A 27,644-nucleotide genomic window follows, 5' to 3' on the forward strand; every position below is an offset into this window, starting at 1 on the left:
GATGCGCTGGAATTCCTCAATGGCGGCGGGGCAGTGTCGGCCCAGCCTCTCTTCCCAGCTCCTCCCACCCACACTCGGCACGTCGCCGGCCTGCTGCTGTGTAATCAGTGCATGGTGTAAGTTCAACAGCGTTGGTGCTGGAAGGCCAGTTTTAAGTAGTACTGATGTACAGGGAATTGAGGTCCGAATGTTTCTACGGCAGAAAATAGTAATTATCTGAGTCAAAGGTGAAAACAGCGATATTACTCAATGAGGTCAAGAACACTTGCAAGCTCATTGGTCAAAGGTTTCTAAAAACAACTTGAGTTTAAAAAATAGTAACCTTGGATCCTCTGATCGGATTCGAATTGCGCTTTGCTAAGATGTTTTCAGACCTCGAGAAACAAGTGAGGGAGTGCATTGTTCCTCGTTTAATCGAACACGGCTATTATTACATTGACAACTTTTTGGGAAGTATAGTCGGAGATTGTATTTATGAAGAAGTTCGTAACTTGTATTCTGTTGGAGCGTTACGAGATGGACAGTTAGCTGGTCAGAGAACTGGTTACTCCAAAAGACACCTGCGGGGTGATCAGATCGCTTGGATTAGAGGAAACGAGGACGGATGTTATGCAATAGACTTCCTTCTTTCATTACTAGATAAGCTGCTTATTCTTTGTGGAGGAAAACTTGAAAATTACAACATAAAACACAGATCCCAGGTAAGTTGGCTGGTTACGTTTTTCAATGTGTATAAATTTGGTTGACAGCAAATTAAACTAGTATATGTTCAAATTGGCTTGTTGAATTAGGACAAATATCTGAAGTATAAGTATGTTTTGAGAAGCTGTCATCAGCTGCAGTGTTTAGTTTACTATTTTAGAGTTTAAAATATGCGTTGTGTAGTGCAATACCATAACCGTCCTCATGTTCGCAGAGTTTTTATGGCCAGATTACCTTTTGCATTTAAATATAGAAACAGATTTCATGATCGGAGAGAGACGACATTGTCTTTTTTTATATTTAATTTGTATTGCAGCACTGGTTGGTGCACACACCTACAGAAACACAAAACCAGCCTTTGCAACTGCAAAAGGTTATGGCCACCACCAACCATTTAACTGCTGTTAAATTCACCAATTGGTGTTTATTTTCTGGCTTGTTGGTTGTGTCAGACAGCGCACGTTCTGGGAGTTATCACTTCCTGCACAATTTTTCCTTGGAGCCAAAGTAACGTCATACAAATCGATCGTAAGTGTTCAAACCAGAATTTAAGTGAAATGTTAGAAAAACATTTTATATATTGAAAGGAGATGTGAATGATGTATACTAAATAGTCTGGAGAAAGTAAACCCAGAAAACCCTTTCAACTAAATTGACAATTAAAGCAAGTGAATAAGATTTCCAATGAGTTAAAGACAAACTTAGACAAAAGCCTGGATGACCTCTGGATGGAGTAACAGAAATGAAAACTATTGGAACCCATTTGGAAGCTGCCTGAAGATTAGGATGGCAATGGAGGCAGGCAGGAAATGAAAATACCTGCGCAGGCTGCCTTGCCAGTTAGCTATTGTTGTTCTTGGCACTAGCAACTTTTATAAGATGGGGAGAGGGCAGCCCCAAGAGCCTGCCCGATGTGATGCAGATGCACTTAAAGTTGTTAAAGAGCTCATTGAAGACTGGTGGGGCTGCATGCTGGGTTAGGGGCAGAATGGGCATATGGAGGCAGATACACAAAGGAGTCAGCCATGAACACTCCTAGAAAATTAGTTGGGCGCACAAAAGGAAGAAGGGTCCAGAGGGGATTTGGTTATTGGCACACTGGTGCCATTGTGCTTGCACAGGTTGTCGGGAGAGTGGCCACCAAGTGCTTGGCAGTGCAGGGATCGTCACCCTTCTAACATCATGGGGCAAAAGAAGAAGGGGAATGGCTTCCAAATACAATTGGGAGGCTACCCAAGTGCAAGGGGGACAGCAGTTGACACTGGAGGCACAACTTTCAAATTTCAGATCTGATGGAAATAAGGAGGAAAGACAGATCCCTGGATCTAATGAGGAGCAGTAAGGTAGCAGAGGCCACACTCACAACTTGGCCTGTATCCCCCCCGCATGGGACAGCTATCTAGACATGCCAGAGAATTGGTGCTGCAGGAGGCTGCAACTCCAAGCAGATAGTCACAACGACTTATAGCCTTGTTGCGGAAGACCTCAATTTTTACAATATAGAACAGTACAGCACAGAACAGGCCCTTCGGCCCTCGATGTTGTGCCGAGCAATGATCACCCTACTCAAACCCACGTATCCACACTATACCCGTAACCCAACAACCCCCCCTTAACCTTACTTTTAGGACACTACGGGCAATTTAGCATGGCCAATCCACCTAATCCGCACATCTTTGGACTGTGGGAGGAAACCGTAGCACCCGGAGGAAACCCACGCACACACGGGGAGGACGTGCAGACTCCGCACAGACAGTGACCCAGCTGGGAACCGAACCTGGGACCCTGGAGCTGTGAAGCATTTATGCTAACCACCATGCTACCGTGCTGCCCCTAATATGGTTGGCCATGCCTGCCAGTAGCCATCAGCCACTGTGACCTTGATCCTTTTTGCCTCTGACTGCATCCAAGGATGAGCAGTGGATCTTTTGTGGCAATTTGCAAATAGCTGCACACTATTACAGACAGATGGGCCTCGCAGGTGCAAAGTGGGTTTCACCTTCATCACTGGATTCTCCCAAGAACAGAGCAGGTCATCGGGGTATTTAGTGATCATCCAGTGAAATTCATCAAGAGGAAAGACATTCTCATTCAATGTTCAACTGATCTGGTATTATCATAACAAGAGCTTCCTATACCAGTGACCTTCGCTCTGTCACTTCTATACTGTGCTCCTCTTGTGGCATTGGATAAGGTGGAGGCTGCATCCCCAATTAGTGTGTCTTGCGACTGAGATACATGTGGCAATTGTTCCTGTTTTGGAGGTGCCAATGGGGGCATCTCGCCTCCAGTGGCTCTTTTTTTACTGGCATCACTGCAGGACCAGTCACTATCACCTGGGCCTTGCTGCACAGATAATCGTTCAAAGGAGCCAAGGAGGTACATAATGGGTGGTGATAATGTGTAGAAAGGAATCTCCTTCTACTTTCTGGGCAATCCCGTGGGCATTATGTGCCAGTTTCTCCTGCATAGATGAAGAAAAATAAGACACTGCAGGTCTCCATGGCCAATGTCAAAGGCTCATGTGTGTCAGTGCTGGCAGGGCCTCAACAGCACTCTGGTCCTGAGTATTGTTGATGGGTCAGTTAGTACCCTGGATGCACCTTCCTCCCATGCTCAGGAGCATGATGTGTCCTCTGCCTTCTCAGCTGGAGTGTCTGCTGGAGATGGAATGCTCAGAGGCCTGTCCTGAGGGCTTGGCATTGCACTCATAATGTTGCCACGGTCATTGAACGCGGGACCCAGTTCCTATGGACTACAATCTTGTCAGCTCACTGCCTCGGCTACCCTGATCCAGCCTACGTGTTCTGGATGGGTGACACTTTTCCCTGAGACCCTTTGGAAACAAGACCATCCCATCACCCTGACTCCCTTGAGTAGGATCTTCCAGTCGGCATCCACAAAGCAAGAGGCTAGGTTCTAGCCCCCTCTCTCTACTGTTCAATCGGTTACAATACCAAATTATTCAGTGAAACAGGAGCTATGGTCGTGAGTCTTTATCAGGCTGTGTTCAGTTTAAATCAGGCCTGCTCTTTTTTGGACCTGTTTCTGTGGCCACTAATTGACCCCCCCCCCCCCCCCCCCCCCCCCCCCCCCCCCCCTTCCACCTTCCAACCAATTAACAGTTTGCCCTTGTGAAAATCACCTGGAAGGAAGATTCTGCCCAAATAGTTGTAATAAACATGAATCCTTTTAAGAAAAAGGAAACATAGCATTAAAAGTGGCAACCTTTTTCCAATTTCAGCTAACTGTGCAAGAATTAAGTTTCATTTTTTTAGTGACGCCTTCATCAGTTAACTATTTCCAAGCATCCTAAGTAGTCTCAACGTTCTTTAAAACTCAAATTGAGTCTTTTTGTTTAAGCTAACAGGTATTTTGTTATCATCTTAAAAATATGTAAAATTACAAGAAGTCTTTAAGTAATATTTTAATTGTGTTAATTTCCATATTAAATGTCAGACTTCTATGAGGAAAGCATTCTTCAGTTTTTGATAGTGAAGCATTTGTAGTAGAGCAGTTTCAGCCTCCGCACTTATTTTAGTGATTTCCTTATGACATAAATTTTCAAACTGGGATGCTTGCATTCAAAGAGACCTGCAAGGTGATTGGATTTCTGTTCAATTGCCATGTTTATTTTGTATTTGTTGACTGCAGATGATTTTTGTTATTGTATATACTAATTTAAAAAACTGCAGTCAATGATGACTCTGGATTTCTTTGGATAGATATTTTGCAAAAATTAGGACAGGAGGATCCAAGAACATCAACATGAGTGAGCAATACTTGTACAGGACTACATAAATAGTACAATTTTAAGTCTACACAAATTCTAGAGCAGGGATTACCAAATTGTGTATGGGTCATGACCTTTCTGAGGAGCGGCCTGCTCAAATTGGCAAGGCTGCATCCCCAACATGGTTGCTGCCTGCCTTTGCTGCTAGCACTAGACAGGCAGCATCTGCCCCCTCAAGGCACTCTAATGTTAAAATCACTGAAGTTAAGAAAGTTCCTCCGCTTTTCTGAGAATACGTTATAATTTTGATTTTATGCAACCACCACCAACAGCTGGTATTTGTGATGTGAAACAACCTATTCTAGGGAGGAAATTTAATGCCCTCTCCCATGGTGAGTTTGATGGGGGTTCACATATTAAACAGGTGAGAGGGTGGCAATAGTGGGGGGCACCAACTTCCTGACCCCAACCCAATTAAATTTATGGCAGGAAATCCTATGGACGGCTTTCCCCGCCACCAAACTGAGGCCGTTAAGTGGCAATTAACACCAGCGGCATGTGGTTAATTGTTATGTGGAAAGCTTGAGAAGCAAACACTTGCTTATGAGCTCCTGGGGTGTACCTTGTTTAAAGCCACTTGGTGGATTCCACTGAGACACCTCTTTCCTTGTTGCTGATTTTTCTTCTCGTACCCTGTGACTGCCTGCCATCACTCATTGTGCCTGGGCTCATTAAACCCTAGGGCTGGGCTGGGTGTAGTATTGGCAGAAGTCACCACTTCCCTGGTGACACTGGCCATTCAGTGAAGAACTGCCAGCCTCTATCTCACTGTTTTTGATTTCGGAAAAGTCCTGCCACTGCCCTGCTTAGTGACTTTCCTATCAGAGGTGATGAGCATTTGCCAGCTCTCCAGACAGTGGCGAGACCCCTGTTGTCTCCATTTAAGTACCACCCCAGGTGTTCTTAACATGTAGCTGAACTCTATTCTGCTGAGTCTACCTACATTGCACTGCATAATGTGCTGAAACTACTTAGCATAAATCCAACATATCCATTTGTTCATGTACCTGTAACGCTCTCCTCCAACTTCTTTCATTTTCTCAGCACGAGCTAAAGTCCTACACCATGACTCCAGAAAATATTGTTTACTATCTCTCCTTGTCCTTCTCAAGAAAGTTCAATATCATTGACCACTAAGTTAACCCTTGCATTGTTCAATTTACAACTTGGCTGTCTGGATGCAGCCAGCACATGGTAGCAAATTCCATTAATTGTATGGAAATTGGGCTTAAGTAGTGATAATTGATTTCTTGCCAAGCTACGGCGAGCTTCCGATTTCACACCTATGCCTCTTTCCTGAAATTGCCTTCAAACATAACTGCTTCCAGCTTGGACTACTATAGCATTCTGCGTGCTATTTTCTCACTCTCCATAAACCGTACCTTGTCCAAAAACATTAGTCCTATGGTATGTTTCTGGTGGCTTGCCATTGGCTGCTGGCAGGATCTTCCAGGCCTGCCACAGAGGCCATCTTGTGTTATTTGATGGCTGTTAATGTTATACTTAATGATTTCTTCCCTGGTCTTGGTCCACCCTATCTTTGAAATCTCCAGCATCCCTAGTTCCATTTCTCTAACTTAAAACTTGCATTCATCTCTCTTCTTGTTCCTTCAGTGGCAGACTCTACCGTCTACTTGGCCAGACTCTTTGGAACGCCTTCCCTGCACTGTCCATCACATCCATATCTTCAATGGTGGGGGGGGGGGGGGGGTGGGGTGGGGGGCCCTCGGCTGTGTTGGGGGGGTACCCTCCCAAGGGTTCGGCTGCCATGGGAAGAGAGGGAGGCGATTGTGGGTGATGGGGGGGGGGGTCATGGCAACAGCATGGCAACCCCTGGGGCATGCCTAAGGGCCATCCCGCTCCATGGGATGGGTCCGGGTTCTCACCCCGTCCCGCTCGGTGCCCATGGGGCGGAGGGGCTGCTGGTTTGAGCCCCGGCTACCCCTACATCATCTGGGTCTGCCCGCCCTGGATGCTCCCTGATGTTTGCACCAAGGTGTCGACGCCCTCGGTAATGCTGCTCAGTGACTGGGACATGCTGTGTAGCGCCTCAGCAATACCCACCTGCAACTGGGACAAGTTCTGCAAAGCCTCGGCCATTCATGTCTGAGAGCAAGACATGTCCCGCAGCACCACATCAAGGTCGGCCTGGTACTGTGTCACATCCATAGCGAGTCGGATATTCTGCTGAGATCCTCAGTCATGGCTGTCACTGACTGTGCAGCGCCTTGGACGCTTTCACTAATGATGCCAACATTGTGCACCAGTCTCTCCACTGTGGTTGCCACGCTAGCATTGTTGGCCTCAGTGCCATGCATTGCCAGTGACATCTCCTGTGTCTGTAGCCTCCAGGATTACTCCAATCGGCTATGGACCTGCAGGAGTGTTGCTGACATCTCCTCTGAATGTCTAAGCCGCACCCTCGCCCTATCACTTCCACCAGCTCTGGGTAACCCTGTACCAGAGCTCAGCATCAGGCTGGGACCCAGCTAGGTCCTGGGATCCATTGGACCTCCAACTGTGTTGCCTGGGGTTCCTACCTCCACCTGATGTGCATCAGCAGCTGTGTGGTGCTCACTAGATTGTGCCCCAGAAGTCTGACAAACGTTTTCCACCGAGGTATGTGTATCTGCACTGGCAAAGAGTGGGGATGACAGCTGTGATGCATCAAAGTGTTCTCCTGGGAGGCTGGAGAGAGTGCCACCTGGGATGGACTGGCACCATCGGCTGAAGGACCTGCGGGCGAATGAATATGTGGTCAGTGAGAGGGATGGGTCAGTCAGTAAGACAATAACAACTCGCGTTACACAGGTTCTCTGGGTGGAGCCTGGTAGATCCTTACCTCTGCAGCTTCTGCCAACCACCTCATTGGTGACCACTCTGTCCTCTGCCACCCCCGCCACCTCCAGGCCCCGTTCCTCTAACATGGTGAGGATTCTTAAGTCCGGCACGCTTCTGCCAGTCTAAGCCCTCTCTCGCCGATTATGCGAGAGCTTCTCTTGCGGGGAGACAGTGAGGTCTTTGTTAGCCACATGCGTGCTTCACAGTGGTGGCAGCGGGGTGTAAAGGAAGGGTTAGGGGGAATGAAGGGAGAGGAGGGTAAAGGGAGGATTGGGGGCCGCATGGAGAGTTAGGAGGAGTATGGATACTCACATGGGGTGGAAGATCTCGGGAGGGGGGTGTGGGTGGAACCGTGCTAGGCGTTGGTGTCAACTCACACATGCTGCCCGATGTAGGTCATTGACCTTATGGCACTGGAGACCAGTCCTCCTAGTCACGCTCACCGAGCTTACAGCTGCCGCCACCTCGTTCAGGTGGCACTGACTGCCCTGTGGGTCACCCTCCTGGACCCTCGGTCTCAACCACATTTAGGGGTCCTCATCGCCGATTCTTGGACCAGTCTTCTCGGCACCATTGCTGCAAGCTGACTGGGTTGGTTGTGCAAATGCTGTTGTAAGCTGCTCGACTTTGTTAGTGGATGGCTGGCGAACGCAGTGCTGGCGAATTGGCTGGTGAGCCTTTATTTGCAGCAAGAAGCCTGTGGGACCTTGTTATGTGGACCAATTAACATTGAGTAGCATTGCTGACCTTGCAGGGCTGAGCGTTGGGAACCTCACGGCAGTTCCCGCTTACTACCGGAGAATCGCGCCTCAATGACTGAGCATTCATAAACCCCTCGAGTAGGAAACTCCAAAGATTCACAACACTTTGAATGAAGAATTTTTTCCTCATCTCGGCCAAATTGGCTGTATTTTATGCCGAGATGATGCCTCTCATTTATAGATTGTGCAGCCAGGGGAACCTGCTGCTTAGCCTCTCTACCCTATAAAGCATTCTGAGAATCCTATGTTTCAAATTCTAAACTCCAGAGAACATAGGCCCATTCTACTCGATTGCCTCTCATGGGACATTAATCTCATGGACTAATCTAACTGGACCTTTGTTGCACCCCCTTTAAGGAAAGTATAAGCTTTCTTAGGTACTGAGATCAAAACTGTATGTAGTACTCCACGTGTAGTCCTGCCATGACACAATGTAAGACTTGCTTAGTCTTGTATTCCAATTGCAAAAAACACAACATACCAGTTGTTTTCCTATTTATTAATTGTTGTGCCTACATCTATTTAATGTACAAGGCCTCCCAAATCTCTGTGAAGAGCAACATTTAATAGTTTCTCACCATTCAAAAATATTCAGTTTTCTTAACCTTTTTCATCCTTCCTAGCAAGTGAATAGTGACCCATATTGTATCCCAAATACCCCTTGCCCACTCACCTTAATCTGCCTATATTCTTATGTAGATTCTTTGTATCCTCCTCACAGCTTCACAGCTTAGTTTTGGTCCCTTTTATTCATATAGATTGTAAATCGCTGAGGTCCCAACACAGATGCTTCCAGCAATCCACTAATGACAATCTGCCAATCTGAAAATTATCCATTTATTCCTGTTCATATTCTATGTTTTCTAACTTTGACCAATCCTCTTCACTCGCAAATACATTATCAAATTCATGATACTGTGATCACTTCCCCAGAGAAGTCCTTACTTTGAGATTGCAAATTAACACCGTCTCATCTCTCAACACAATATCTAAAATAGCTTATTTCCTTTTTTGGTTTCCTGGGAGTATTATTGGGAATTGTCTTGAGTGCACTCCATGAGCTTGTCCTCCAAAATAATTTGACCAATTAGATTTTTCCAGTCTATATGAACATTAAAGCTCTGCCAATGATTGCATTTTGTTTCTTACATGGTCCTTGATACTGTTGGTGTTTTCTGCCCTTCATAATTTCTTCAGCCATGTTGAATGTACTTTTGCACGCCAATGTCCTTTCTCATTGGGGCTACCGTGCTTTTGTTTCCAAATGTCAAGAACCCGTGGAATATTTAATTCCCAACCGTAGTCACCATGCAGCTATGTCCCTGTAATGCATTTTCTGTATTTGTGCTATTAATTTATTAATTTTTGTTTTATCTTGTTACAAATGCATTTTGCATTCAGATAAAGTGCTGAAACGTCCTATCATTTTCCCCTGACATGAATTTATTTACTGGACTATTACTATTGAACACTTTGTCCCTTCCTGTCACATTATGTTTATCTTTACCCAAACTGCTACACAAAGTCAGGGCCTTTACTTTTCAGGGCCTTTTATCTTTTCAATTTAAAGCTTTATCTACAGCCCGGTTAATTGATTCACCAGTCAGCTTTAAATGGAATTCATCCCAAAGAAAAGCTATCCTTTTCCTCATTATTGGCATCAGTGCCCTGTGAATTGAAACCTCTGTCTGGCATTCTATGTTTTGAACTTCGCATTTGGCTGTTTGATCCTATGCCAATTTGTGCATTGAAAGGAACCATTGAGGTTCTGCTTATTAATTTATACGCTATATTTTCAAACTCCAAGTAGAACCTTATTCCTCGCTCAGCTCATAACATTGGTTCCTACATGGACGATGACAACTGAATTGTTTCCCGCCTACTCTTAAGTTCCTCTTCAACCATAATGTATTCTCCTTCATCTTGGCACTGGGCAGGCAACACAACCATTGGAACGTCCAGTCACAACTTCAGTTGTCACCCTAACTATACTTTCTCCTATCATTCCTTTTCATTCCCCACTTGAATGCCTTCCTGTACCATGGCATTGTGGTCAGTTTATTTATCCATTGTGCAGACTTTGTCCTCATCCATACAGGCAGCAAGAATTGTTGGCTCGGTAGGCAGAATGGCTTACTTCTGTTTCTAAAGTCGTGTATTCATATGAGCGAGGGCAAAGGCCGAGGCTCCTCCAGCGTTCCATCTGGGGTCCACTTACCTACCTGATTTGCAGTCACATGCCTCCTCCAGATCACCAACCAGATTTGTATCACTTCCTAACCTAAGAGGTGTGACTGCCTTCTGGATCAGTGTCCAGGTAACCCCTGGGTTTCTCCCTCTCTCCGGTGCTCCATAATGTCTGTATCTCACACCCAAACTCAGCAACTCTGCTGAAATTTGATGCAGCCACCTGGGCGGCTTGATGGTTGACACTGCTGCCGCTGCATGCCAGGGACCCCAGTTCGATTCCTGCCTTGGGTGACTGTGTGGAGTTTGCACATTCTCCCCATGTCTGCATGCGTTTCCTCCGGGTGCTCTGGTTTCACAATCCAAAGATGCACAGGTTAGGCAAGGTTACAGGGATAGGGTGGGGGAGTGGGCCTGGGTAGGGTGCTATTTCAGAGAGTCAGTGCAGACCCAATGGGCTGAATGGCCTCCTTCTGCACTGTAGGGATTCTATGGAAGAATTTGCATTCTTTAAATATTGCCCGATAACAAACCACGACAATCATTGAAGGCAAAAAGTGGTACCTCCTTTCCCCTCTGCATCAAATTTGCACTCTCCAATTTCTGACCTTTTACATTTGTTTTTGATGAACTCTATTTACTCTCCGAAGCAGCCGATAATTTACTTTTTATGCACCTTTTCAAGCCATATCCAGGTTATAAATGTTCACTTGGCTTCCTACCGCAGTAATTAACCTCTATTCAGACAATCGTTTACAGCTGATTGAGTGTTAATTCCCACTGCTAAATGTTAACTCAGATTATTTTACAGTTTCTAAAGTTAAACCCAAAAAGTTAACTAAATTTCAGTTAGATTGCTCACCCACTACTTCGCAGAGAATTGCTACTCTCACCAAATTAATAATTTTTCTAGAAAGTCAAATTGTGTTGGTGCCGCTTCTTGCTCTTGCCCTGAACTAAAATATTTCCTAAACTTTGTTTCCAGCCTCCTGTCATTTTCACCTAGTCCACCTCTGACTCTTCCCTTCCTTGATTGTCTTTATGCCTGGGGATAGACTGTAGATGTAATCAACGAATACTTCCACGCCCAGGGACTCCACAGCTTCGTTGACCACATTTCCTCACACCCTGGGCGGGGATCTCCAATCCCGCGTGCAGAGTGTCCATGCCGTCGCAAATGCCGTCGCGTTTTACGACGGCGTGAACGCGTGGCTCCCAGGACAGATTATGGCCCCTACAGGGGGCCAGCACGGCGCTGGAGTGGTTTGCACCGTTCCAGTTGCCGATCCCGGCGCGGGATCTGCGCATGCGCAGTTCTACCGGCGCCAGCTAGGACATGCGCAGTGGCGCCGGCGCCAACGCGAGCATGAGCAATGGTCTCCTTCAACGCGCTGGCCCCGACTCAACATGGCGCAGGACTACAGGGATCGGCGCTTAGGTTAGGAGGCCCCCAGCCACAGGGGCCGGCCCACCGATCGGTGGGCCACGTCGGAGGCCCCCTCCGAGGTCGGAGGTTGCCACCCGTCCCTTCAACGCCGAGGTCCCGCCGGCTCAGAGCAGGTTAGAATGGCGCCGGCAGGACTCGGCTCTTTTCTTACGGCCGCTCGGCTTATCCAGGCCAGAGAATCAGCAGGCCGGCTGCGGAGAGTGGCCCACGACTGGCGCCTTGCCAACCACACCAGCGCCGATTCTCCGCTCTGGGCAGAATCGCGTGCTGGTGTCGGCGTGGCGTGGCCCTTTTGCAGGGATTCTCTGGCCCGGCCCAAGACCGGGAAAATCCCACCTGCTGTTTCTTGCAAGGGCTCTATTACCATTCTCCCAGTTTCTCTGTCTCTATATTATTTATTTGTTAGACAATACAACCTTGCAAGCTAGCTTTTCTGATATGTCTTCATTTTACTTAAATTGAGGATTCCTTCTAGCATGGTTCCCTCTCCCTCCACTTTGATCTATTTCATGTGCACCTGCTCTCAGTACTCCATGTTGTTGTCTTTGTGCTTGCTTTTCACCCGCCTGGCTTTATATTCAATAGATCTTGAATATTTTTAAGCAGAGGTAAATAGATTCTTGACTAACAAGGGAGTCAAAAGGGTTTGAGGGTGGGCAGGAAAATGGCATAAGGTCATAATTGAATCAGCCCTGATCTTACTGAATGGTGGAGCAGGATTAATAGGCCGATGGCCTTCTGTGTATGTTTTATTCTTATAGATTATTTTACACCATTTCCACCACCTCTTTTGTGATATCACCACCAAACACATTTTCCCTTCCCTCCACTTCCAGCATTTCGGAGGAACCGTTTCCACCGTGTTCCACCGGGGTAGCACAAGTGGATAGCACTGTGGCTTCACAGCGCCAGGGTCCCAGGTTCGATTCCCCGCTGGGCCACTGTCTGTGCGGAGACTGCAGGTTCTCCCCGTTTCTGCGTGGGTTTTCTCCGGGTGCTTCGGTTTCCTCCCACACTCCAAAGACATGCAGGTTAGGTGGATTGGCCATGATAAATTGCCCTTGATGACCAAAAAGGTTAGGAGGGGTTATTGGGTTACGGGGATAGGGTGGAAGTGAGGGTTTAAGTGGGTTGGTGCAGACCTGATGGGCCGAATGGCCTCCTTCTGCACTGTATGTTCTGTGTGTTATTCTGGCCCACCATTCGCCACTAGGTTCTTCTGCTCTCTTCCCAAAGACAGGTCCAACATACAGTGCTGCGATCTCCACCATGGGTGGGCAAGGAGACCGTTCCAAATCTGCACCAGGCTTCTAGCCAATTGAACACACTGCCTTCTCTCCACCCCCCCCCCCCCCTCCCACCGAAGGAGTCTGACTTTGTATGGCAAAATGCATGTTGTAGTCCAGAGCTATGAATATGATGATAGAGGCTCCAATTTCCATTCCATCACATGCTGACCAGGAATCTCTCTCGTTCCTGTTGAAAGATTTTTGCAGCTTGCTGCTCAATCTGTGTGGCCACGTTATGAATGCACCTTTCTTGGCATCCACTTCCTTTCCTATGGAACCTGCCCATGCAAGTCCAGAGATGCAATATCTTCCTTTTTACCTCCTACATGTGTGATATCATTAGGTTGGGTGTACAGCACCCTTTGTGGGCTTCCATCTGTACTAATTGTGCTCATGTGCAGGTTCCAATAACTTGGCTCCGTACATTTCTCATGTTACTTGGCATCTTTCAGGGGGCTGTCATTATCTTGTCATGTCAAATATAATCATTATATTTGAGAATTCCATTGGTGCAAGTGACATTGATGGATGTCAAAAATAAAATCTTACCCAGATGTGTGTTACCATTTACACACCTCTAAAAGATCACCAGCTAATTTTCTCTCTGTTTGGACTGAAATGTTTGCTTTCCTCTCTATACTCCAAGCCTTTTTTTCTGGCTAGATTAAAACATTTGCTTGATGTCCTGTGGAACTCCCCACAGATGTTTGTTTCCAGGATTTTCAGAAATGCATTTGTCATCGTTAGGCCTACGAGCCCAGCTTCTTTTCTGCCACATGTCCAGGTATCAAAGCAGACTGCTCCAAGCCAGAAGATGGCACCATATCTGCTATGTCACCAGTAGTGGGCGCTAAGTCTACATGTGCACAGCTCTCTGAGAAAGTAGGTCCAATGTTCCTAATGATATTAGAGAACCTTTGTATCGCCTGCAAATGTTTTCCAAATGTGCCCCAACCAGAAATCTGGAACACAGGACCTTTATGACCGCAGTCTTGCCATCATTCTGAAAGTTGTTCATGCGGCCTCTATTATGATGGCGCATGCTACAGATATTCCTGGAACTGCTATTTAAACTGCACTACTTTTCAGTTGTCTTCCTGTGTGCCACACAAGCTGCTAACAAAATCTTCCAATGTTTTTTTAAAAGGCAGAGCATGCAAGTTCCAGATCCACATGACTCTGGTCAGCAATGATGTCTTGCTTGTGTCACTACCAGATGCTGCTCCTCACTCGTGACCGAAAGCATTAAACATTGTTTCTCTCTCCATCTGTTGAGTGCATCCAGCAATTTTTGTTGTTATTTCATGCTGAGTGTATATTTCAAGAAGATATAACTGAACTCTTGGATCTTACCTACCTAATAAGATCATCAAGCATCACCTTGCAGTGTGTGGGTTATAGTGACCATACTTACAGGGATGAATAATACTCACCGTTGTCTCTGAATTGCTCTTATCGGCACTTTCCAATTTTCATTCCAAATAGCATGACCCTAACTTCCTGTCAAAATACTTCTGTATTTGCATAAGCAACCCTGAAGATGTACAATCGGTCTTTCGGATGGTCTATGCAATAGATTATTGTGATTACCAACAAGGATGGTGTATGAAACCTGTAACACAGTGATGGGCAACCTACAGCCCTTTGGATTTGCGACCCATCTGCATTCTGAATGTGGCTTACGAGACATTTTGTTGACCATTACCCATGTGCAGAGTTGCCACAATCTGCAGATTTCCGTCTCTGTAGTTTTTTCCTACTGGCATGACTGGAGTGATGCACGTTAAAGCAAGGACAAGTGAAGTCAGGTGCATATTTATTGCACATAACTGAGAGCTATGCACTATCTCTGCTTCCAAAGTGTAAATATTTATTTTGTTTTTATGGCCTCATTCAGCACTTTCAGGATTCTACGATTCTGATGGGGACAGGACATGGATTCTTGGTTGCCCTCCTCCTGTGAACGCCTGCTCCCTGGCTTTTTTTAAAAAAAATGGCTGGCACACTGGCACAGTGGTTAGCACTGTTGCCTTACAGCTCCAGGGTCCCGGTTCAATTCCAGCCTTGGGTCACTGCTTGTGTGAAGTTTGCACTGTCTCCCCATGTCTGCGTGGGTTTCCTCCCACAGTCAAAAGATGTGCAGATTAGGTGAATGTCCATGCTAGTGGGGTTACTGGGTCACGTGGATAGGGTGGAGGTGTGAGCTTGGGTGCTCTTCCAAGGGCTGATGCAGACCCGATGGGCCAAATAGACTCCCTCTGCACTGTAGGGATTCTATATTATGGCCCCAGCTGATTTTATAACTTGCTGGGAAAATCCCAGAATGGCTCAAAAAAATTATAACTTTTACTTCTTTTAAATAGAACATGGAGGAACAGTCACAGGATTGCTAATTAATTTTAACAAGAAAAAAAAAAGCATTTATTAAACATGAAAAGTTAGATTATTATACAATATTTCCTTAGTTTAAAAATTACACACAAACTTTAGGATTAACACAGATTGCAAAGTGCTTCGTAATCTACAATAGTCTCATTAACACAGTCCATTTTAAGCACACAAAATGATTGTGGCCAAATACATATACTCCAGTCTGAACCCAAGTTAGTGTCTGTGGATTTCTCCTCGGAACCCCCAGACTCCACTCCCAAAAATACGCTTTAAAATCTTTTCTCCTAATAATATTTTCGCTTGCATTACAATTCAAAACAGATTTGCCAAATAACATTTTTAAACCAAGCTTCCACTCCACTTTTAACAATGAATCCAATACAATTTTACTACACCTGTGGAAGGTGAGTTGAAGTAACCATGGAAATTTGTGGCAGGATCTAAATTTAAAAGGAGGTGGTGAGTGAATCCAATCCTTTTAAATTTAGATCCCGCCACCAATTTCCATAGTTATTTCAACTCGCCTTCCACAGGCTGTATGAAATTTCACTCATCTGAAGATCACTTCAGATATATTTCTGGCAGCTTAGCCTTCTTCTCAGCTCTGTTTGTCTTCATAGAACAGTGTTCTATTACCATAACCATGACTTTCTGGAAACGTCACTTGATTTCTCTAGTTTCCTTAACTAGCTGCTCTTCCAAGCAAAGCTGAGAGAGATATTCCCTCTCTAGCCTTCTAAAGCAAACTGCTTCTGGCAGAGGTGTAAGAGCTTCCTTCTCTCTCCATCTATCTCCCACTGCAGTCAAATAAGCTAAACTAAAATTTGAAAGTTTCTCTACCTTACAAGCACACGGTTAGCACTGTCGCTTCACAGCGCCTGGTTTGATTCCCAGCTTGGGTCACTCCCCGTGTCTGCGTGGGTTTCCTCCCACAAGTCCCGAAAGACATGCTGTTAGGTAATTTGGACATTCAGAATGCTCCCTCAGTGTACCTGAACAGGCCCGGGAATGTGATGGCTAGGGGCTTTTCACAGTAACGTCATGGCAGTGTTAATGTAAGCCTACTTGTGACAATAAAGATTATTATTATATTGCGAAGCAACCTCTGCTGGTTTATTTATTTTTCACATCGTAGCCTGCTCTAAGCACAATAGAAACTCCCTTGTAATAAGCTAAACTAAAACTTGAAAACTTCTCTACCTTACAAGGCCCAAATTTCTGAGTAACCTCTGCTGGTGTATTTATTTTACACATCGTAGCCTGCTCTAATGCACAACCCCTACACATGCAAATACTTTTGACCAGAATGGATCTGGTTATAGGTTTTGCCCTTCCAAGAACATAAATATTAAATTAAACCACTTAAAACTATACCTTATTTCTAATGTTTATCAATACAAATATAAATCCCTTAAAACTATATTTTTGTTTTCCAAACCATGAAGTTGACGAAAGTTCTATTTAATATATATGTATGATTATGCATTTGCTAAGGCTTGTTATGAAATACTTGCCATATGTTAAATGTATTTAATTTTATTCATGAAGTCATGATTAGTGAACAAGCCTGATTTCAATCTTGCGGCCCACTGAGATGAAGGACGGCCACACATGTGGCCCACTCATTAGCCTAGGTTGCCCATCACAGCATGTTTATTCCATATCTGATGGGCAAGTTCAAAGTGAGAATCTTGGTTGGATCCTCAGCTGAGCTCCACTTTTGCCACTTCGGGCCAAGTATGAGACCAGACCTGTGAGCTCCAATTATACAACTGGTCTTGACTAAAGGTATGGGGAAGGAGCTCCCTTCCCTCTCTCCGTCCCCTCCCACTCCATTTAATATTTGAGGCTGGGCAGAGGTTTCATTCTTGCAAATGGACAAACATAATCCCAATTAATGGACTGGTGGATGTTGTATCAATTTGCAAAATCTGCTGAGGAACAATCACAGATTTCTGGATCATGACATAAAATCAATCAGCATTCGTGTTCCTAGGAATATCATTCATTAGCATGGTTTCACGAACATAGGCACAAAATCACAGTAAACTACAGTGAAGAAAAACCATGCCTCCCATGTTTTTCCCATCTTTCATTTAAATACCTTCAAAGTCAATCCTGTTAAATGCAATTACTATGCCATCATAAACCAAGTAATCTGAATTAGACCTTTTAATGTACTTTTTAGTACATTGCATTCATGCAGATTTGGTCTGTCTCTTGTGGGGACCACTAATTGGATTCAATTTGAGTTTGAATTAGCTTTAGGAGCAGGCAAGGAGCTGGATTAGGGGTTCGCCCCTGTCCATATTCTGAGTTCTGGCTTTGTAACTCTGAAAAAGTAATAAATTAAAAAAAATACTGCATTGTATCTACAAAGATGTTGATGTAATTCAGCCACTTCAGCATGTCAGTGGAGCTGTAGGAACTTGTGGCACAGCACTTCCGAGGGGATATTAATTGAGAACCTGCAGGGCCATAGTGCCTGATTGTTCAGTTAAATTAATCAACCTTTAGATGTTGCTGATCACTAAATGGCAGATTTTTAAAACCTGTAATAACTTTCTGAAAACTAGATATAAAACACGTGGTCATATCACGGTGTGTAAATTGTGGTTTAGGAAGGTGAAAAGACTGATTGCTTTTCCTGATTTCAATACCCAGGCTTTAAAATTATTGTTAACTAGTCCCAGAATGGGCACTCCTATTTATTTGCAGCACCGCACTATCAAGTTCTGCTTTGATTGAGGTGTTTGCTTGTACAATAACTTACTTCACTGGAGTTTGACTATCAGTGTGTCCACGTTCTGCACGTAGCACTGTCGTTAAATCAACAAGCAATTGGCTCAGAGCCAAAACTCACCGGAAACAGCTATCCTGCTCCCAAACATTTCTGTTCATGATGATGTTGCAAATTATATGATATAAATTCCATCTAATAATTATATTCTTTACATTATTTCTTAAATACTTGTATTTAATGTTTTTACATGCCTTCGTTCTTTGTTCAATTTAATTGTACTTTTATAGGGTTCATAAGCTGAACAGGCTCCCTCCATCTAGAGCTGATTACATCTCATTCTTGAGTTGGTGATGTTTATTACTTCTAGGAAGTTTGATTTCTCTGGTCGAGTGGGGTTTGTAGTGGGAAGCTGCTGTGTTTGTTTATAGATTTCACTCTTGATTTATCCAAGTTTATAAATTACATGATTTGTGAGTGGACATAGTGGTAAATTTTAAGATGAAAAAGCCACATCTGCCACCATGATTTTAGTTTTCCTCACCCTTATCTTGCAAATTTCTTTCACTTTCACATCCTATTTTAAAGGTGTTGCCTCCTTTAAGAGTTCCAGGCTCACATGTATGCCCGTTACCCCACTCAAGTCATTCCTCAGTGAGAATACACCATAAATATTGACAGGCTATTCATGATGGCACAGCGGTTAGCACTGCTGCTTCACAGCACCAGAGGCCCGGGTTCAATTCCAGCTTTGGGTAACTGTCTGATTGGAGTTTGCAATTCTCCCCGTGTCTTCAGGGGTTTCCTCCGGGTGCTCTGGTTTCCTCCCGCAGCCCAAAGAAGTGGAGGTTAGGTGGATTGGCCATGTTAAATTGCCACTTAGTGTCCAAAGATGTGTAGGTTAGGTGAGGTTATGGAGATAGAGTGGACAAGTGGGCCGAGGTAAGATACTCTTTCAGAGGGTTGGCACAGACTCTGTGGGCCAAATGGCCTGCTTCTGCACGCTAGGAATTCTAATTATGAAGGCAGAATAACCGATCACAATTTTATCCTTGTATCTTTCATGAACCTCTGATAACTTTCATGTATCTCTGATAACTATCGGATGTGGGATCCTTGGCTGATTGGCCACTCACTAACACAGGAAGTCGAAGACTATTGCAGAACACTTCCCATCAGCCTAGTTCACAGAATGGCCTCCTCTGCTGTAAGGAAACCCCGGGGTACCGGCAAAACGGAGCATCCTGCCGGTGGAGAATCTAGCCCCTTAATTTTGAATGTCTTTGTTAAATCTCCTCTCAACATTCTCTTCTCCAAGGAAAACAGTTCCAACTTCTCCGACCTATCCAAGTAACTGAAGTTTCTCATCCCGGGAAACATTCTTGTGATTCTTTTATACAATCTCTGCAATGCCTTCAGGTTCTTCCTCAAGTGTGGTGTCCAAAACAGGATGCAAATCTCCAGTTGAGGCCCAACCAGTGTTCCATACAAGTTTAACATATCTTCCTTGTTTTTGTACTCCACGTCCCTTTCAGTGAAGCCGAGGGTGCATTATGCTGCATTAACCATCTCTCCACCCGTTCACAGAATCATAGAATTCCTACAGTGCAGAAGGAGGCAATTTTCCCCATAGAGTCTGCACAGCACTCTGAAAGAGCACCCTACCAAGGCCCAATTCCTGTCCTATCCTTATAACCCTATCTAACCTCTGGACACCTGGGGCCAATTTAACAAGGCCATCCACATAATCTGCGCATCTTTGGACTGTGGGAGGAAATTGGAGCACCCACAGGAAACCCACACAGGGGAGAACGTACAAACTCCACACAGACAGTCACCTGAGGTCAGTATTGAACTGGGGGGGCAGCACTGCTGACCGCTCTGCCACCTTCAATGTTTTATGCATATTTACACCCATGTTCCTTTTGCTGCTGCACTCACTTAGTCTCTCCGCATTCATCCTACCAAAACAAAACCATTCACATTTCCCTGCATTAAATTTCATCTGTCACTTGACTGCCTATTCCACCAACCTATCATGTCCTTTCGTAAAGTTCTATACTATCCTTCTCACTGTTTACAATACTTCTAAGTTTCAGATAAATCCCAAAATTTCAAAATTGTCCTTTTTGAAGGTTTCGGTTCCTAATATATGTCAGGAGGAATAGGGTCCCGACACCAGCCCCTGTGGATCTCGACTATAAACCTTTCTCCAAGCAGCCAAAGACCATTACTCTATGTCCATTCACTTGGCCAATTTCATATCCACTTTGCTACTGTCCCTTTTATTCTGTAAACTTTGCTCACAAGTCTGTTCTGTGGTATTTTATCAAAAACCTTTTAGAAGTCTATGAATACCATATCAGTGTTACCCTCACCAAACCTCTCTATTACCTTATCAAAAAATTCAGCACGTTAGATAAACAAGAGTTGCCCTTAAAAATACATGCTGGCTTTCCTTAATTAACCTGTGCTTGACCAAGTGACTTTAATTTGACTGAAATTATAATTCCTAGAAGCTTCCCCACCACTGATGTAAGTTGACTAAACTGTAATTTTTTAGCTTATTTTGAACAAATGTATGGCATTTTCCGCTCTGCAGTCCTCTGCCACCACCCTGAGCAGAAGGAAGATTGGAAAATTATGACCAATACCTCCACAATTTCTGCTCTCTCTTCCCCAGTATCCTTGGATACATCTCACCTGATCCTGATGTCATCAGCTGACTCAGCCCATGTTTGGAATCTTCCTGTTCTGTTTAAATTGTAGAATTTTGTTTTTTCCATTTAATTTCTCCATAACTAAATATGCTCATGTTAGTCAGGAGATAAATAAATAGTGAGGAGGATAGCCATAGACTGCAGAAGGATATCAGTGGAGAGGCCAGGTGGGCAGAGTGGCAAATATAATTCAACCTTGAAAAGTATGAGGTAATGCACTTGAGAAGGGATATCAAGGCAAATAATTACACTATGAATGGTAAGATTCTGGAAAGTACTTAAGATCAGAGGAACCTTGGATGCATATCCACAGATCCCTGAAGGTGGCAGGGCATGTAGAGAAAGGGGTGAAATAGACCTAGAGATACTTGCCTTTATTAGCTGAGTAAGAAGTCTTACAACACCAGGTTAAAGTCCAACAGGTTTGATTCAAACACGAGCTTTCGGAGCGCAGCTCCTTCCTCAGGCGAATCTTGTAGAATTTTGTTTTTTCCTTGTGACATTCACCTGAGGAAGGAGCTGCGCTCCGAAAGCTCGTGTTTGAATCAAACCTGTTGGACTTAACCTGGTGTTGTAAGACTTCTTACTGTGCTCACCCCAGTCCAGCGCCGGCATCTCCACATCTTTATTAGCTGAGGCATAGAATACAAGAGCAGGGAGGTCATGCTGGAACTATACAGAATGTTGGTTAGGCCACAAGAGGAGTACTGCTCACCACATTTTAGGACAGATGCAATTGCATTGGTGAGGGTGCAGAGGGCATTGGTGAGGGTGCAGAGGGCATTGGTGAGGGTGCAGAGGATATTTACTGGGACGCTGCCTGGCCTGGGGGGGGGGGGGGGGGGGGGGGGTCAGCTATGAGGGGAGATTCGATAAGCTGGGGTTGCTTTCCTTGAAGGTTAAGAGTGGACCTGAGAGAGGTGTATAAGATTAAGGGGCATAGATAAGGTGGATAGAAAGGCACATTTTCAATTGGGGGGGTCAATAACCAAGGAGCATAGATTTAAGGTAAAGAGGTAGATGGCTTAGAGGGGGGTTGAAGGGAAAGGTTTCACCCAGAGTGTGGCGGGAGTCTGGAATTCACTGCCTTAGTTGAGTCAGAAACTCTCTTTAGATATTTAGATATTCACTTACGCTGCCATAACCCCCAAGACTATGGGCTAAGCTCTAGAAAATGGAATTAGTGTTGTCATACCTTTGTTGATCGACGTGTACTCGGTGTGCAGATTGGCCTTTTTTCACCACTTTTTTATAAATGTGCTTTTTATTCGACTTCAGCAGAAATAGCAAAAATGTTTCAGTTTAAACAAAATACGTTACATTTTTAATTAAAGTCACTGGGACAGGAGTAGCACAAAACAATTTGGATTATAACCGCAAGAATCTTTCTAGTGCTTGAATTTGGTTTTAGTGTTCACAGCATCGAAAATCTCTTTGCTTTCAGTTTCTAAAGTAGTGCTCTGCAGCCACTTTTCTCCAATACAATCAAAGCAGATACTACCACAATATATATATATATATATTATATATATTGTGGTAAACCACTGTTACTGTATTGTATATATTGTTTGTTGTCTCTGCTGGCTCCGCCTGTGGCTCCTCCCCTCCGGCTCTGTGTAAAGGTGGCCAACCTCTGGCCCTGCCCCAGTTCGGGATCAGTTGCCAGCATGTTCTCGTTTAGCTTATTAAAGCCACAGTTTCATTCCACAACTCGTCTTTGTTATAATTGATGGCACATCACCACCGTCATCAACAAAATTACCCATTGGACATATCCTCTGCTGCAGGGGTGCACGTTTGGTTGGACCAGAAGATCCTGCCAGCGTAAATAGCCGGAAAACTTCGGCCAATGTTTCAGGTCAATGACCAATTCCTGGTGGGATCTTTATCAATATTTTGGGCAATGCACTTGCGTGGAATGATCTCACATATTGCCACTTGCCATGTTGCATTTTGTACAGGCACACACATTTGTGCATTGTCTGGATCACGTTGAGCAAATAGAGCTGTTATTGCTTACCCCTGTTACAAATGGGTTGTTTGCCATGCCGCTATCCATGTAAGTTGCATTTCTACCAGATTGGATAAGGATATTAGAACCAGTTGGATGTTTGCAACAATTCACCGGCTTTTTTTAAATTGCCAGATTATTGTTTTAAACTGAATTCACATTTTTCAGCTGCCATGATAGGATTTGAATTTACAATCACTGGTTTAATAACCTAGGCCTCTAGATCATCAGCCCATTAACATTGCCGCACTCTGATCATACCTATTTTACTTGTAATCTGAATGTAATGTTACCCCGGTAGTAGGCATAATAAAATTGCGCTGATTTATTTTTTAAAAAACAATTTTTGCAAAGGGTTATAAATGTTTTCTGTATAGCAAATTTTTTAAATGGTTGGAACAATTTTGTTCATTTTAAGGTATGCGGTAGCACAGTGCTTAGCACTGTTGTTTCATAGCGCCAGGTCCCAGGTTCGATTCCCACTTGGGTTACTGTCTGTGAGGAGTCTGCATGTGCCTGCGTGGGTTTCCTCCGGGTGCTTCGGTTTCCTCCCACAAGTCCCGAAAGACGTGCTTGTTAGGTGAATTGGAAATTCAGAATTCTCCCTCTGTGTACCCAAACAGGCGCTGGAGTGTGGCGACGAGGGTAACTTACACAGTAACTTCATTGCAGTGTTCATGTAAGCCTACCTGTGACAATAATAAAGATTATTATTATACTTTGACATTTTCAAACATGTAGATCGTATTGACATGAGCTCCACTGGAATGGAAGCTGATAATTCTGCTCATAACAGCGCTGAAGGAGCACAGATTCCAGGAGCAACAAGTGGCCATATTCAAAGTGAGGGCTGAAAGGTTTAGGTGGGGTTTGAGGAAAAGCTTTTTTACCTAGAGAGTGGGAACGGTCTGGAATGCACTGCCTTGGAGGGTGGTAGAGGCGGGATGCTTTACATACTTTAAAAAGTACCTTGATGAGTACTTGGCATGCCATAACATTCAAGGCTAGGGGCCAAGTGCTGGCAAGTGGGTCTTCTGCACTGTAGTATTCTGTAGGGTACTAAATATAGATTGGGTAGTTGAAACTCTGCATTACATGGTGTTTGGTAATCTGGTACTTTCAGAAAATATTAAGCAGGTACTGTGATTCATAGAGGGCTTCTCTTGTGGCCCAGTGGCTTTGTTTGTCTTTTAAATACCATAAATGTCAGCGTATAAGGTGACCTTTGAAGCCTTGAAATCCCTCCCAAAAACAGGAGTTATTTATGTGTTGAGTTTTTAAAAAAAAAGGGAGAACCACATGTGTTTGCCATTTTGTCATTCGGCACATGGTATCTGCTCTATGTCAGCATGTCTTAAACTCCCATGCATCTTTGTGACATAGCCCATTTTGCCTACTTGATCCCTTAAACCCAGTTATAAGGCTCCAGTAAGTGAAAAATTGAGGCAGACTACTATTCTGAGTATAGTATGTCATGGATGAAAAGTGAGGTCAAGTTAATCGCCCAAGTAAATGTGAAAACATGGTTTTTGGGGCGAAAGAAAGGCACACATTATATACCAGATCATCTTGGACACTGCGAGTGTCCATGTCGCCTCAAAACAAAACCAGTAGTCTGTATATTTATGGTAATGATTGGTCTCTGAGCTCTGCTGTCTGTTTTTACAGAGCAAAACTGAAGTATAAATTATTGGAATGAAATCAATAGTTGCAACTGCTGTGGCTTTCACTTCATGACTGTGAGCACGTACTGCACTGTACACTTAAGGCATGAAGTATTTGCAGATCCACGCAGAGCATAACACTGACCTCATTCCATTCAGCTTACTTGCCAACAGAAGCTGTTCTTTCAGTAACAAGATAAGGCTGGAACATTTGAGTCATGAAGAAAATACTGCACTGATTATTGTGCAGAACTTTAATTACATGCAGGATGTGTGATCAATATTTGTACTATTAACTTGAGGCACATTGGCACAGTGGTTAGCACTGCTACCTCACAGCTCCAGGGTCCCTGGTTAAATTCTGGCTCGGGTGACTATGTGTGGAGTTTGCACTTTCTCCCCGTGTCTGCGTGGGTTTCCTCCCACAGTCCAAGGATGTACAAGTTAAGTGGATTGGCTCTGCTAAATTGCCCCTTAGTGTCCAAAAGGTTACGTGGGGTTATGGGGATGGGGTGGCAGTGTGGGCCTGAGTTGAGTGCTCTTTCTAACGGCTCCTTCTGCACTGTAAATTCTATGATTCAGTGATGTTGTTGGAACCCCATGCACACTAAGCAGACCATTTGTAGTGCCATTAAATGAATCTCTGTCATGCAGCAAGGCATTATTCATGTATCTTCCAAAACCTTGGGCAAATAAATATAGCTGCCAATTTTAATTATATATTTCTGTAGTGTTTTTTTTTTACTTGCTGCTTCTAAGATCTATTTTCTCAATATATTTTATGAAACATTAGAAAAAATTCAATGTTTTTAATGTTTATTGTGTATCATGTATGCAAAATCCACCTCTGCTGGGGATCTCCACTGAGATGAGAAAATGATTGCAAATTACTGATGGAATTTGCCCTCTTGTTACCAAGTTGTTAAAATCATTTGAGTCAATTGTCTGGATTCAACGAGTGTAACTTTTTTCTAAAGATTAAAACTACTCTTTTAATTATGAATCCATTGCCCGTTTCTACTTTAACATGACTCAGTTATAAAGTTTCACTGTCTGAGACACACTACTAGTAAAACTGCCTTCTGTTACTTTACTTAGTAGAAACCTCCTCTCCTCCCATGTGCAGTCCAATATTTTCTATCCTGGGCTATACGATGCCAAAAGAGCAGATGTGTGACTAATTACAATCCTATGCTAGATAGTGCATCTGAATAGGTTGGGTGGGATAGAATCCTGACAGCGCAGAAGGAGCCCATTTGGCCCATCAGGTCTGCGCCGACCCTCTGAAAGAGCACCCTATCTAAACCCACTTCCTCGCCCTATCCCTGTAATTCCGTGACACCATCTAACCTACACATCTTTGGATTATGGGAGGAAACCAGAGCTCCTGGATGAAACCCCCGCAGACACTGGGAAAGCATGTACAAATTCCACGTAGTCACCCAAAGCTGGATCGAAGCCGGGTCCCTGGCATTGTGAGGCACCAGTGTTAACCACTGTGCCACAACGCCGCATGGTCTTTCACAAATTGTACTTAAAAATTCAAAAGTGTTGCGCATTCCTGGTAAAAAAACATGTTTTACCTTTTTAATTACATTTAAATGTGTTGGGACTTTTTGCTAGATCTCTACGCCTGCCTCCCACACCAGGAGAATGCTGGGAAGTAGGGACAGCATAAAATCGGACAGATCATGGGGCACTTCGACCAATCTGTCTGATTTGGTCCTGATTTCATTTGAGGTTGAAGATGAACTGCACTTTCTTGGTGTTTGATAAGGAGTGCCTTCCATTGGGTAGTAATAGAGTTTCTATTTGTTTTTGGTTCCCTGTCTCCATCTGATCTGGATGATAAGTCCAAGGCTTAATTGGTTTCCTTCCCAATGATACCAAGGCTTTTTGGTTCCTCAAATTTCCTTGGTCTTTTTCAATTCTACTATGTTGTCGAACTCTTTCTATTACTGGCTTTCTTTGTTTCAGCCTCATATACACACTTTCTTCCTGGGCTGTAACATTTTTAAGTCTTATGCTGTGTGTCTGAAGTTGAAATTGAGTTTATTTGTGCCTTTTCTGCTCTTTTATGCTTTCTAATTCTCATGATAATCTGAGGTAATGTTGGGTTGTAGTTTTGTGGTCGAACTGGATGTTGTGTTCACTCATGTCTTCCCGTCAATAATTCTGAAAGTGAGAACCTGTTCTGTAGTTAACGGCGAAGTTAATTGCTTTGTTCCTTTTCATTAATTCCTTCAAACTGTCTTGTCTCTTTCTGCCTCTGTTTGACTGAGGACATCTAGGTGAATTAGTCACATTAAGCAATATTCCTGCACAAAGTTGTGGAACAGATCGTGAGAAAACTTGTCTCACGCCACAATGTCCGTGGTGCTATGTGCCATGAAGATTCTCTTCAGTGATATAATGATTGCCTCTGCTTCTACTGTGATAGAACATACAGTGCAGAAGTAGGCCATTCGGCCCATCGAGTCTTCACTGACCCACTTGAGCTCTCACTTCCACCCTATCCCTGTAACCCAACAACCCCTACTAAACTTTTTTGGTCACTAAGGGCAATTTATCATGGCCAATCCACCTAACCTGCACGTTTTTGGACTGTAGGAGGAAACCTGAGCACCCGGAGGAAACCCACGCAGACACGGGGAGAACGTGCATACTCCGCACAGTGACCCAGCAGGGAATCGAACCTGGGACCCTGGCGCTGTGAAGCCACTTGTGCTACCGTGTTGCCCATGATGTTCTGCAGTCTACTCTCTTCAAAACTATGTGGAGTATTAATCAATGACAGTGATGAAAACTTTGTTTTTTAACTCGAATAAATTCATTCCCAGGCACTCCCATGGCCCCAAAGGAAAAGAGGAGAGTGCTTGGGGTTCACCCTGCTATTGGCTGTTCGCTGCACACACAAGACAATTCAAGATTAACTCTTCAATGGGATGACTAATGCCTGGCTACCAGACTGGCTGCTGGGTTCTTGCTCGGTATATTGCTGTCACCAAGTGGCTTTGATAGATATTGAGGGTGTTTCAGAAATGACTGGTCTGTCTGTCATTTATAAAGTAAGAAATTATTAATTGAGGTTTCTTCTC

The 27,644-nt window shown here is 44.2% G+C and overlaps 1 protein-coding gene across 1 annotated transcript in view; it reads left to right on the forward strand.

Moving 5' to 3' along the window:
* The window catches only part of LOC119955151 (prolyl hydroxylase EGLN3-like), a 56,955-nt gene continuing 29,311 nt past the window's right edge, over positions 1 to 27,644 (forward strand). The window contains exon 1 of the mRNA XM_038781088.1: positions 1 to 701. Within this exon, the coding sequence (XP_038637016.1) occupies positions 363 to 701 (339 nt within the window). The 5' untranslated portion in view covers positions 1 to 362. The remainder of the gene's footprint in view (positions 702 to 27,644) is intronic.

This window comes from Scyliorhinus canicula, chromosome 2 (assembly GCF_902713615.1).
Source record: "Scyliorhinus canicula chromosome 2, sScyCan1.1, whole genome shotgun sequence".
NCBI classification, from domain to species: domain Eukaryota; kingdom Metazoa; phylum Chordata; class Chondrichthyes; order Carcharhiniformes; family Scyliorhinidae; genus Scyliorhinus; species Scyliorhinus canicula.